This window comes from Lontra canadensis, unplaced genomic scaffold, assembly GCF_010015895.1.
Source record: "Lontra canadensis isolate GAN:19392208 unplaced genomic scaffold, GSC_riverotter_1.0 scaffold29, whole genome shotgun sequence".
Lineage (NCBI taxonomy): Eukaryota > Metazoa > Chordata > Mammalia > Carnivora > Mustelidae > Lontra > Lontra canadensis.
In genome coordinates, this window is record NW_022631023.1 from 15,135,528 (window position 1) to 15,149,605 (window position 14,078).

The 14,078-nt window shown below is 38.5% G+C and overlaps 1 protein-coding gene across 3 annotated transcripts in view; it reads right to left on the bottom strand.

The window, feature by feature from the left end:
- Positions 1-1,540: 1,540 nt before the first annotated feature.
- Positions 1,541-14,078, bottom strand: part of MAP3K7CL (MAP3K7 C-terminal like) — a 38,527-nt gene continuing 25,989 nt past the window's right edge. For 2 of the 3 annotated variants that reach the window (XM_032865461.1, XM_032865462.1), the window contains 2 exons: positions 13,633-13,748; positions 1,541-2,699 (listed from right to left, as the gene is read on the bottom strand). In XM_032865461.1, the coding sequence (XP_032721352.1) occupies positions 2,519-2,699; positions 13,633-13,748 (297 nt within the window). In that variant the 3' untranslated portion in view covers positions 1,541-2,518. The remainder of the gene's footprint in view (positions 2,700-13,632; positions 13,749-14,078) is intronic. The other variant, XM_032865459.1, reaches the window with a different exon arrangement.

The window sequence follows — 14,078 nt, forward strand, 5'->3', positions numbered from 1 at the left end:
CTACATAAACTAAAGGACCTACAAACAGCGAATCTTTCGTAGAGCTATTGCAGGATGTAATACAGGCTACATTTTCCTTTAATTCTAGCTCCAATGCAAGTATTTTCACTTAATATTAATAGGACCTCTGTGCTCATTTTTGATTATTGCTAGTAGCAATTTTCATTATTGCTAGTATTTTCATTTCATTATTTTCATTATTTTCATTATTGCTAGTAGCAAGAATACAGTAAATGTATTTGAAGATAGAAAATCCTTAAATGATTCTGGGTTATATCAGTAATATGCAGCACTAAGTAAGATTGGGGAAATTTGCCAAATGAAGAAATAGATGGGACTGACGATGTAAAATATTTTACCTTTGGACTGCTCTGGTAATGCTTCAAAAGGAGATGATGTTTTCATATTTTCAATGAATAACACACACACACCTAAGGAAATTCTTACTTTTGAGTCATGAATAGATACCTTTTGGAAGCATATAGTAAATTTTCAGGCTGAGACTGGCACAGACATGAAAACTATTTATTCAGTGTCTCCTTAATATATTACCAGTAGTGTTCAAACATTTTGACAAACAAAATTATTTTCATTCTGATGAGCAAAGATATTTTGGAACTGTATTTCCCTGTTCCTCCCCATTATCTATAAGGGGCCATGACTGCTTGAATTCTGCAAATAGATGCAACTATCTTCCGACGGGCAGTGACCAAAAACAAATTCTTGTGTGTAAATGTTGGTAACATACTCTTCATCCTCTCAGTTCATTAATCCTGGATTTATAGAAACTTAGTGGACAATCCCTCCTTTGTGTTAGTATCTATGAGCCTTGGGGTTACTAATGAAGAAGGTTCTACCGGAATAAAAGAGACTTTCATTTTTGGTCAAATGTTCAACCAGCTTCAGGGTGAATAGGCACATGTAACATTAAAAACTTTGAGATCTATCTAAAAGCTGTATTTTACAAATGAGGAAATTGAGAGTCAGGAGATTGAAGGACGTCATGGACTCTGCAGCACATGGCAAGAAACTTGTGACCCCGCAATGTGCTTCCCAGTGACTAGGCTGGTCCTGGGTGTATCAAATTTGTCATCATTGGTGCATTGGGCCAGATGATTCTCTGTAGTTTGGGTGTTGTCCTTGCATCACTGACCTATAGTCTCTAGACACCAGTAGCAACTCTTTAACCTGGTCATGACAACAACAACAACAAAATGCCCCTAGACTTTGCCACATGTCCCCCCGGGGTAAAATCTTCCCCTGCCCCATAACAGCTGGTCTCTTCTAAGCCATCATACTGGCATAATCAACTATTCTCTTTTATGTTTTCTGGAAAATACCTTAAGATACTAATGCATCATATTAAATATTAGAACTCTGAATGATTCCTGTGAGAAACCACAGTCTTTCCAAGAAAAGGGACTTCACTGCTTATTTCACACATTCAGATACAACTAAGAACACAGCCTGACTCGGGGTAACCAAACCCAACTAATTTTTAGCCTAAGAGAAGCTCAGAAAGAGACAAAACACAGACTGACAATTTTGATTCATGTTTAATGAAAAAGAAGTTACATGAATAGAAATGGACATAAAACAAAGAGATCAGTTTGGGGAAAGACGGTGATAGGTGGAACAAGGGAAAAATCATTTTATTCCTGAATTTATTCATATATCCTACTTGTTATTGCTGATCCAAAATATCTCCTCAAATCCAAAACAAAGTCATAGTTACAGTTTTGCTGATGTTTTCATGGGAACTCACCAAAGTCATGTCCAAACCATACTTTTCCATCCCCCCACCCATGCCCCCAGAACACACACAAGCAAAGGCAGAGATGTTTACTGGTTGGTAACATGGCGTGAAAGAAATGCAGCCTTATCAGCCTTTTATTCCAATAGCAAGTTAGCACTGGCAGATGTGTTTTTGGCACAAACATGCTTTCTGCTAATATTTTCATGAGAAAGCGTTTATGATAGGCAAGCATTTATTCTTAGTACAATCAATCATTGAGGGATTAAACCTAACTCTGGTGAACATAAATATGTGTGCAGACATTTCTGACTTCAGGTCCGAGCACAGTTGAAAGAGTCAAAATGTGAAGTTTAAAGATACACGGATATGAACCTGTGGCAAGCCTCTCACTAGTTTGTTTCATGGCTCAATTCTGTTCAGGATTCTTAGTCAAGTCAGTCAATATTCTATTTTCCTTCATTTTGTACCCTGATGTACAGGGTGATCACATCTTCCTAAAGAAGAAAAAAAAATCTTTGGAAATGAATAATTGATCTCTGAAAACATATTATAGCCATAGGTTTGCTTTAATCATCTTCTTTCAAATAAAATATCCCTTCTGTCAAACTCGATCGGGCAAGCATTAAATTCATTATAGACGTCTGCCACGTGGGTAATAAAAAGGAATAATAAAATTTTACACACTAGCCCTTGAAAATAAAAATCTTTTGGCCAGCACACAGCAGTCACCAACCTTCTATGCTCACACTGAATCCTTCAAAGTTAGGACGAGCCCTGTCTCTTCTGATACTGTATTCTAAGTTTCTCCAGCTGTTCCACACATTGGGACTGAGCCAACTTCAACGTCCGGTTCTCCTCCATCAGCACCTCGAATTCCCGAGCCAGCTGAGCGGCATCCACCTTCTCCTTCTCTGCCTGATCCAGCTTGGCGATGAGCTCCTTTCTGAAGATCCAGGGGATGGGTGAGGAAAAGAGCACAAGATTTTTTTTTTATTATTTCTTTTCAGCATAACAGAATTCATTGTTTTTGCACCACACCCAGTGCTCCATGTAATACGTGTCCTCCTTAATACCCTCCACCTGGCTCCCCCAACCTCCCACCCCCCACCCCTTCAAAACCCTCAGATTGTTTTTCAGAGTCCACAGTCTCTCATGGTTCACCTCCCCTTCCAATTTCCCTCAACTCCCTTCTCCTCTCCATCTCCCCATGTCCTCCATGTTATTTGTTATGCTCCACAAATAAGTGAAACCATAAGATACTTGACTCTCTCTGCTTGACTTATTTCACTCAGCATAATCTCTTCCAGTCCCGTCCATGTTGCTACAAAAGTTGGGTATTCATCCTTTCTGATGGAGGAAGAATACTCCATAGTGTATATGGACCACGTCTTCCTTATCCATTTGTCTATTGAAGGGCATCTTGGTACTTTCCACAGTTTGGCAACCGTGGCCATTGCTGCTATAAACACTGGAGTACAGATGGCCCTTCTTTTCACTCCATCTGTATCTTTGGGGTAAATACCCAGTAGAAGAGCATAAGAGTTAATGCAAGCAAATTAAAGGGTGCAATCACAGCGTAATGGAAGCAGAACGTTTCCTTTGGCTTTCCTGAATTTCACCATCTCTACTGGCTTTTCCAGCTTCATGATTTTTAGACACTTTATTTTACTCTAGAACCTCAAACAGACACCTCCAAAATACTAAATAGAGACCAAAAAAGCTCAATGAGTCCTTCAATGGTCAAAACAAAAGTGATTTTTTTTAAAAGAATGTAACAGATCATAAAAATTGCAATTAGTTTAGGGCAGAAAAAAACCCAAAAGTGAGTTTATTATTTAAGATGGGATCTATTGTCCTGTGGGTAGAACTATAGTTTGTCTCTTACCTTGTCTTTGTCTTCCATATTCAAATACTGTCTTCCTTTGTTTTCTACTTCAGAGCTTAACAAATCTTTATTAAGCTTCTTTGAACTAAAGAATCCAACTCCTTCCTGCAAATATTATTTTCCATCTCCTTCCCTGCTGCTTGTGTGTATTGTGCAGCCCTATTTAAAAAACAATGTATCTACGTTTCATGCTGGCCTGACTCTAGAATTCAGGAGGTAGGCTAAGGTTATCGGAAGGAACTTGTAGTGATAAGTTCTTAAACAAATTCAGTTCTCAGTAATTGCATGTAAATAATTCATTGATATAAATACACATAATAAGGAGCTGAAGATTCCCAGTCTATGTTTAAATTCATCAAACATGACGACCCAAAACAGGTCCACTCCCCTTATATGAGTTAATTAATCCTGAACTAGATCTAACCAAATTCTTTGCCTATAAACATGTGTCAGATTTCCTTCTCTATAGGTAAAAGCATAAGAAACCTGGAAGACTGCCTTAACCAAGTGACCAACCTTGACCTCACCAGTAAGGAGATAAATAAGATACCGCTGGCACCAAGGACACATCCTTTTTCTGGTATTTTTGCCAAAAATGCATACACTAGACAACCTCAAATTGATGGAAATTTTTACAAAATTGCTAGCCTGTAGTCTTCAAATTGCTAGCCTGAAATGTTCCATATTTAAGGAAACTAAAGAAAAGTGACAACTAAGTGCAATGTACAATTCTGGACTGGAAAAAAATTGCTGTGAAAGACATTGTTCAGAAATTGATGCAATTTAAACATGGATTAAGTAGTAGTAATGCATCAATACTGAAATTCTTAATTTGTAATTATGGTACTATGGTTAATGAGAGAATGTCCTTATTCTTAGAAAATACTGAAGTACTGAAGCATTTAGAGCAATGGGGCATGATTAGATAGATAGATAGATTGCAGACAGATAAATATCTCATCTCACTGAAAGAGGGAGAGAGAGAGGACGCCAGTAGTATGCAATGTTGACTATATAACAAAGTACAACTGGGGAAGCTTTGAATAATTAGTGAATCCAGCAAAGGATATACCGGAGTTCTTTATATCATTTTTGCAACTTTGTTGTAAGTTTGAAAGTATCAAAATAAAAAGTTACCCAGGAAACGGACAAAACACAAATCAGAGTTGAAGTTCTTGTATATTCATCCTTCTCCCCGTGCACTGCCTTGTGCACTGACTTTGATGACCACTGAACAAAACTAGGCATTGGAAAGAAAGTGTCCAAAAGGGACAAAGGGAAGATAAGCTAGAACACTGCTATATAAATACACAAGGTTTCTTCTTGATCTTTGAATTTTCCATGGTATTTAGAACATAAAGGCTCTTAATAAATACTTGCTGAATGAATAAAGAGTAAGATACCTCCAAGACAAAACATGTGTATTTTAAAGAAGAGGAAATGGGAATGCGCAGTGCTTAACTTATTGGAAAAAGTCACCTAACTCATAAGAGCCAAAAATCAAACCTATCCTTCTCATTAGATGTTTATGGCTCTTTGCCTCTAAGCATAGTTTAAGAAGGAAATGTCAATAATTATTAGTAAAGTTCCTTATGTAACTGTCCTAGAGAAATTAATAAGACTTAAAACTCAAATGAACTGTGTGACACAAATAATTCACATCGAAATAGAGTTTTGCTTTCAAATCATGGTCTGGAAATTGGGAGTACCAGGTATAACAATAGTGATGGTTGTGGTTCCATATCTGACCTTGCTTAAAAGTCCTCAAGACATCTGTTATTAGTTTTAACTGGTAAGAAAAGATAAATCACAAAATCACAGAATTTGCAACTGAAAAGAATGATCATGATGGTCTAGTTCAGTTTTCTTATGTTGGAGAAAGTCAATAACAATTTCTTCCTTTCTGGAATCAAGAGGACTCAAATGATAGGTTTCTAAATTAGCTTGATGTATCTGATAAGCAAACATATATATATTCAATGAATACTGTCAAAATGTATGTTGTCTTCTGTCCAAGTCATATCTATATAGACATGTTTATGTCCATCCATTAGCAAATCATAATTAAACCTGGCACATCAAGCTATGGAGACAATCTTATAAACAGATGATCTGAGGAACAAATCAATATCTATAATTGGCTAAAATGTGGCCCTGCCTTTGATTGTGTGTTTATCATTTCTAGCACTCCCTTCAGTGTAATGTGATAAGGGGGTAGGAGACCATCATTACAGGAATCTTATTTCTTTTTTTTTTAAAGATATTATTTATTTATTTGACAGAGAGAGCGAGATCGCAAGCAGGCAGAGAGGCAGGCAGAGAGAGGAGGAAGCAGGCTCCCTGCTGGACAGAGAGCCTGATAATGGGGCTTGATCCCAGGACCCTGGGATCATGACCTGAGCTGAAGGCAGAGGCTTAACCCACTGAGCCACCCAGGTGCCCCATGGAATCCTATTTCTGAAATCAAGAACCTATAATATAGTTTCCAACATGATGTACTTCAGCAATAGAAAGGCCTTGACCTTGGGTCCATCATAGATCATCTGCCATCCCCATCCTACGCCCTATGCCTGGAAAAGTTTTTGTTTGTTTGTTTGTTTTGTTTTGTTTTGCTACAACAAATGGAGGAAGGGAAAGTGCAAGTGAAGAGAACTTTGAAACTTTGTGGAAACTAACTCCAAAATTAAAACATGAATTCACCTGTTACTGGCAAGACCACTATCATCATTCTTGGGACTTTCAAAGATGACTAAGACTTTTATTTGGAAAAGACAAAATCTAAGATGTTTTTGCCATAATGAGATAAAGAGTTCTGGATGATAATGTGATAAAATACTATCTTCATCATGGGAAGAATTTTATTCAAAATAGTGATTTAGACTGCACTATTGGTGGTTCTTAAAAGATGTGTGTTCTAGTACAAGCACTGATACACAGGAAAAAAGAAGTAGATGCCTCAAGATGGCAAAAAAGGATGTGAAAATCTACCTTCATTTTATGTGGGTGGGGGAACAATCAATGGTATTGAATTGGAATTGCAAAGCACAGTCTAGACTGTGGTAATTGAAGCCCTACGAATGAATAATGCATAAGAAATAAATGTATTACATCATTTGGGAGCCAAAGGGCAACACTTCTTGCAGGAAGAAGTGAGATTTGCTCTAGAGTTTCTCTTGGCACAATTAATCTTTTGGGCCGGAAAACTCTTTGTGATTAGAGGCTGCTCTATCCACGGGCATCACAGAAGGGTTAGCATCATCTTTGGCCTCGATTCACTAAATGCCAGTAGCATCTTTCCCCACCCCCGATCATTACAACCAAAAATGTGTCCAGCCATTGCCAATAACCAGGGGTTGGGAACTGAGGAATTGGTCTAGTTAAGAACCACGACCCCAGAGGAAATGGAGAGTTCCCCTATTGATCACCCCATGAAGAGTTAATCCTAGAGGGGTGCCTGGGTGGCTCAGTTGATTAAGTATCTGCCATCAGCTCTGGTCATGATCCCAGAGTCCTGAGATCGAAGCCCACATCAAGCTCCTTGCTCAGCGGGAGCCTTCTCCCTCCCTCTGCCTATTGCTCCCCCTGCTTGTTTGTTCTCTCTCTCTCTCTCCCTCTCTCTCTCTCTCTCTCTCTCTGTGTCAAATAAATAAATAAAGTCTTTTAAAAAAGAGAGAGAGAGAGAGAGAGAAAGAGAGAAAGAGAGTTAATCCTGGAATAGGAATGGATGAAAGGCAAAAATTTCCTCATTCTACTCCCCCAAAGATTGGAGCCTCTTTCCTTAGCCAGGGAAATCTACTTACAGGCACTCTCATTGAGAAGTGGTAAATATTCTGTCCCTTTTATTACGGTTCCAGGCAGAGATTAGAAGGAGAGATACTGAGGAATGAGATTCTCGGTAGAAGACTGAACATCAGATAATTAAGTGGCATAAAAGGCCCAAATCATTATGACTAGGGCATACGCTGGTACTGGGTGACGGGGTTACACTGCAAACACTTATGGAGAAATATCTCCATTTACTATTGCTTTATGACAATAAATTTGCTAATTTCTGGGGGCTGTGTAAATTTTTTTAAAGAATTTTTTTAAATGCTTGGAATATAAAAGTGAAGTTTGGTTTTCAATGTTTTCTAGCTGTGATACCATTTTTCAAGGAAAATTTCACCCTGAAGTGAAACAAATGAAACTGACCAGATAGGACTTTCTCTGGTTGGTCTTTAGACAGTTCCCTGCATAACACCCGCTCTATCCCCAATCTTTGAAATGTTCCCCAGAACACAGCTTAAAAATCTCTACCATCAGGAATGTCCTAAAGAAATGAATGTTTCTGGTTAAACATAAAAATCTATCATTATTGGAAAATAAAGAACAAATTAAATGTCATGACTGAAAACAAATCATAACAGGGCTATTTTTAGACAATGCTGTTACCAATCACATATGCTCCCTTTTCCCCATCCTGATATATTTCCCTCAATGAGATGTTGCTCTTTCAATAACCGTTTTATGATTTTTTTTTCTTTTTTAGAGAGAGAGAGAAGATCACAAGTAGGCAGAGAGGCAGGCAGAGAGAGAGGGGGAGGCAGGCTCCCTGCTGAGCAGAGAGTCCAATGCGATGCGGGGCTCGATCCCAGAACACTGGGATCATGACCCGAGCCGAAGGCAGAGGCTTTAACCCACTGAGCCACCCAGGTGCCCCCCGTTTTATGATATTTTTTTAAAAGATCTGAAGATAGGGGGTCCTGGGTGACTCAGTTAAGTGTCAGACTCTTGGTTTCAGCTCAGGTCATGATCTCAGGGTCCCAGGATTGAGCCCTGTGTCAGGATTCCCACTGAGCGGGGAATCTGCTTGTTCTCTTTCTCCCGCTTCACCAGCCCCTCTCCATTCATGTGCGCTCGCTCTCTCTCTCTCTCTCTCTGAAGTAAGTAAATAAATCTTTTAAAAAAGAGATCTAAAGATATAGGTCTGATATTTTTATATTATCCCCATATTTTTATGTTTTGCCTGAACCCACAAAAAATTATATAACAATTTTTTCAATTCCATAATCAAAAAAGAAATAACCCAACTGGAAAATGGGCAAAGAATCTGAATGCACATTTCTCCAAGAAGACATAAAAATTGCCAAAAAGCCCATGAAAGGATGCTCAACAAAGTTCAGCTATCAGGGAAGCATCAGTCAAAACCACAATGGGACATCATTCTGTGCCCACTAGCCTGGCTATAACCAAAGAGACATAATAAGAGTCAGCAAAGGTATGGAGAAATCAGAACCTTCATACATTTCTGGTGGGACTATAAAATGGTGTAGCCACTTTAGTAATAGTCTGACAGTTCCTCCAAAGATTACCCATTGAGTTATCACATGACCCAGCCATTCTAGTCTGGGGCACATACCCACGTGAACTGAAAACATACCTCCACACAAAAACTTGTACTCAGATGTTCCTATTTAACCAAAGGGCAAACAATCCAAGTTTCCATCAACTGATGGGTGGATAAATAAAATACAGACTGCCCGTACAATGGGATATTGAGTACTCAGCCATGAAAAGTATGCTACATATTACAACATAGATGAACCTTGAAAACATCATGCCAAGTGAAAGAAGCCAGTCAAAAAAGACTGGATATTGTATAACTCCATTTATATGACATATCCAGAATAGACAAATCCATAGAGAGAAGGTAGATGGGTGTGGACCTCCAGACCATTGGAGCGGGGGAGAGGAAAGGGGTTCAAGGTTTGTTTCCTGGGTGATGAAAATGCTCTAAAACTGTGAGGGTGGCAGCACAATTCTGGGAACATACCGAAAACCAGAGTTATCTTTAATTATGCAACATTTTTCATCCTGACTTTTCTAAGAGTTTATCTCTCTTTCTGACATTCTAAGTCAATCTTTTAAACACTCCAGCATCTGGCACACATTTCACATATACAGAAGACAAATGGTTTCTCCTTTGAACAAGATAAAATACCCTATCTGGAGCAAAACCACCTTTACTAATTGTAAATCTGGTTGTAGATCTAATTGTAGCTTAATCATATACTTTAACTTGCTGTCAAAATATTGGTGATAAATTTCAGAAGTCATAAAATGTCTACCTCTCACTTTTTCCCATTACATCTACAAAAAGACTGTGTTATATTTTAAAAGTTTACAATATTTATTGAGAAAAGCATGTACACATTCCATTTTTATTATATATGTAATTTTATAAAACTATTGGTTCACATTCAAAAGGTCTAAAAAGAGGCAGAAATAATAGTAGGAATTCTGGACAGATGTCAGAATTCTTGGTAAGTTTTTAAAGCCTTCAATAAAATAGTCATTTTTTTCAATTGAGAAGGAAAAAAATATCCAATAAAAGTAAGAACAAGCTTTTCATACATCAAATAAGCCAGAAGTGATTCTTTAAATTAAATTCACCACATGCTGAGTTTATAGTCCTAGAAAATGTTTGACTCTCTTTATCTATCTAATAGACATGATTTAAAATAATAGTTATAATCAACTCTTCTCTCCCCTCTGCAAAGTCTCCCAAACTTGATCCAGGGTGACCCCCTCTGGAGATGAGAGAGAAGTTCAGCTTCACCTGTCCCCACATGGTTCCACCAAAGAAAAACTCTTATTAAAGTACCTGAGTTACCATCTCTCCTTGGTCTAGCTCATGCTAGCCAATCACCAGAGACAACATAATTGCCCACACTTTATGAAATGAGGGAAAGAAATTCACATCCAAATCATCAAAACACAGAGAGATAATGAATTGATTCAGATCCATTTGACCTAATTTATCTTGCTTGAACACAAAGAATGTCCAGGAAAATATCTGTTATGTAATGAATTTCTGCTTCAGTAAAGTGTTCATGAAAACAGTGATCACCAAGAACTCCTGGAGAACCAGTCTTATTTATTTAAATAAGACTGGTTTAAATAAATATCTTTTAAATAAAAGATATACCATACTTCCTATTTTAACAATTTATCCTAGCAATTCCTTATTGCTGATATCGACTCTGTATTTTAAATATGGACCCTACAAATTACAAATGACACATCTGTTACAGTGTTTGTATACATAGAGGGTATTACCATGTCTTATAATTAGTCACTCGAAATCACCCTCACTCGTGTTTGACTCTATGCACGTGTCCCTGCTTGGTGCTTGGGACACAAAGAGATGCTAAAAGGTGACCATGTTTGTAAGGAATTCGGCACAGGCAGAAAGTCAGGACATAAAGTTAAATAGATAACTACTGATAACACCAGCCCACAAATATGCCCCAAAAATCATTCCAGGGGTTCCAGGGTGGCTCAGTCAACTAGTTGGGCTTCTAGCTCTTGATTTTGACTCAGGTTATGACCTCAGGGTCATGAGGTCCAACCCCACCCTGGCTTCTGTGCTCAGTGTGGAGTCTTCCAGAAAGATTCTCTCTCCTTCTGCCCCTCCCCCAGCTCGCTTGCACATGCCTGCTCTCTCTCTCAAATAAATAAATATTAAATCTTAAAAAAGAAAAAAAGAATCATTCCAGTGTATTTTCTTTCACCCAGTAAGAGAGATGAACCTCGTGCCCTGGTTGGGCAGGGATATTGGCTAAGAACTCCTTGAGGGTGGCATTTGGGCAGGCAAAAAGGAAGGAACCAGTGGTCCAGACCTAGAGCTTGTTGTGTGAACCAGAGCACAGGAGCAGGAAGAGCGAATAGGCCAACATAGCTGAAGACTAAGGATGAGGTAGAACATTCCACAGGGGTGCTAAGGCCATCCTGAGCTAGAGCTTACAAGCCAGGCCAAGAACTTGGTGTCCTTTTCCAGCAATGTGAAACCATAGGCAGGGAAACCAGTTTAAATATTGCATTGACCAGGATTTGAAGCAGCAGGTCCTAATCCCAAATAGCAGAATCAGGAATGGAGAAAAAAGAATTTGAGAGACTTTATTAAAAAAAAAAAATAAGAAGAAAGAAAGAAAGAAAGGAAAAAAAGATAACAAAAGAATTTGTCCTTTGCTGTACATCTAGCCAATCATTTAAGAAGAAAGTAGGGGGAGGGGAAGGAGATAACATCATAGTTTCAAGAAAAGTCCAACTTCAAACAGGCTTAGGGGAAACATAAGATTAGTTATGCAGAAACAGCAAGGATATGTTTTCAATAAAAGACCCTATGAGTCACCAGTACATCTTATCCTATTTTTTTAATGAAACACACAAAAATATAAACTTATGAAACATACAATTTAGTGGGTGAATTTGGCATTGCAAAAAAAAAAAAAAAAAAAAAAAAGGCCACCCATGGATTAATTGAAATAGGCCAAGTCCTCTAATACTTTCAATCTAAAGAGTTTACAAATAGATACATGATTACCTGTTTTTTCTGTCTAAACAGCACAGTTCACATAGACACACACACACACACACACACATGCACGAGGAGATACATTTATAGGCTACTGATTATACAAGTCCTCCTTTGACTTCCCCATGGGTATTAATAAGCTTCTTCAGCTCCTTTAAGAGGCTTTTTTAGGACTCAGATTGTGTGCAAATGTGCAATCTGAGCTTTCAACCAATTTATGAGAACTCTCAGATCAAAACCAAAGTCTCAGATAAATGAGGGGAAGTTGTGTTTTTCTGATCTCCTCATAAACATCTTTTCATCCCTTTAGCCATAAGCCCAGGGATGATTTTATGTTGGAAGCACAACACAGAAAGGAAATAAGAAAAAGTTTGTTAACCGAGAGTTCTTAGAGTAAGTGCAAGTTCTAACCCTACAACCCATACAACTCCCCACCATGTTACTCCATCCAACCACCATTCTGGGGAAGGCAGAAGGGGGAGGGGAGCTCAGGGAGGGTCTTAAAAGAGTCCCAAGAACTTTATAAATTTCTCAAAGCATATTTCATTTGCTTTGATTTAAAAACAAGGTAATAAATGCATACCATGTATCACTTCAGGAAGAGAAAGTGGGAAAAAAGTAGAAAGTTAAAAAATCAAAACATATTACATGTCAGGCACTCAGCAAAACCTGATTCAGCATCTGCATCCCACATACTGTGCTTGGCTTCAGAAGTACGATGGTGAGCATCACCTGGCTCTCCCTGCACTCAGGGATTAAAAGCACTTAGCAATTACCATGTAGTAGGAGACGCAAATATTAGCCAAAAGATCTCACTAATAAATACATAAGGATGGGCTAAACAGTGCTGGGGGGGAAAGATGTCTGAGGCTTTGAAAGCAGGAAAGAATGGGGATCACTGGGGTAGACACTGGTAGAACCGAGTGCAATTAAAAGGAGGAGAATTCTGCAAGAAAAAGCTACGTGTGATTAAAATTAGAATGCTTTAATTAATTTAATTATTAGGACTCTGTAATTTCCTACAGCAGAACTGGAATGGTAATGGAAGCTATAACATTAAAACAAACAAACAAACAAACCTCTTCAGGCTACTGGACTATAAAATGCAGTTAGTCGACTAATACATTTATATTATTCCAAAGATCTGTCCTATAGGCTTCCTTACTTGACTTGATGCGGGAACTCCTCCATTAAGCATTATCAAAATTCACTCCAAGACAAAGTGCTCTGGGGCCTTTGGGCACATGCACAGGGAGCATAGTGTGACTGTGGGTGGTATTCTGGTATTTTTAATTTCCTGAACTAAAAATGCTTATTAAAAATTTAAGTTTCTGTATGAAAAAATTAAAAAATTTTTTTTAAAAATTTAAGTTTCTGGTCAGAAGTCTTCCTACTGTTCTTCTCAGTACTCCATAAAGTAAAGCATTTTGTCTTCAGCAGTCCCATTTGGATCTTTTCTGTAATCAAGCATGATATACACAGAAGTGGCCTAGTAACCTCTGACCCACAGACTCTCCCTTGCCCCCATCCCTCCCTCTTACCCTCAAGCTCTGCCCGTTCCTTCCCTGCCTCCCCCAGGTCCATGACCAGCAGACAGTACTCAGAGGCAAGAGCATTCAGGGGGGCAGTACTCACTTCCTTTCCTCAAGCAGAGCGATTTCCTTTTTGACCTCATTGTATTCTTCCGCTATTTGGCAGTGCTGTTTGAACACCTGCATGGATTCCGCGGAGTCATGACAAGGCGGCAGAGGCTTCACAAACAACAAGAAGAAGAAATCAGTCCATTTCTTCGCATCAAATATATTATCAATGATTTCGCTCCACTGATGTCCTTTAGAGGGACTTTTTTTTTTTTTTTTTTTTTTTTTGCCTAAGAATAGCATCGTTGGTCAACACTGGACAGAGTTTGGCTGATTCTACTTGACTGAAAATAGGGAGGTGGGCTGACGTTTCCCCACATTCACCTTCCGGTGTCATTCATGGGCTTTCTCAGGCCTGAGCCAGAACAGGGAGGCCCAGGACATGCTCATTATTGGCCATGCACTGGAGTAAAAATAGGTCATCTAATAATTCTCTACTTC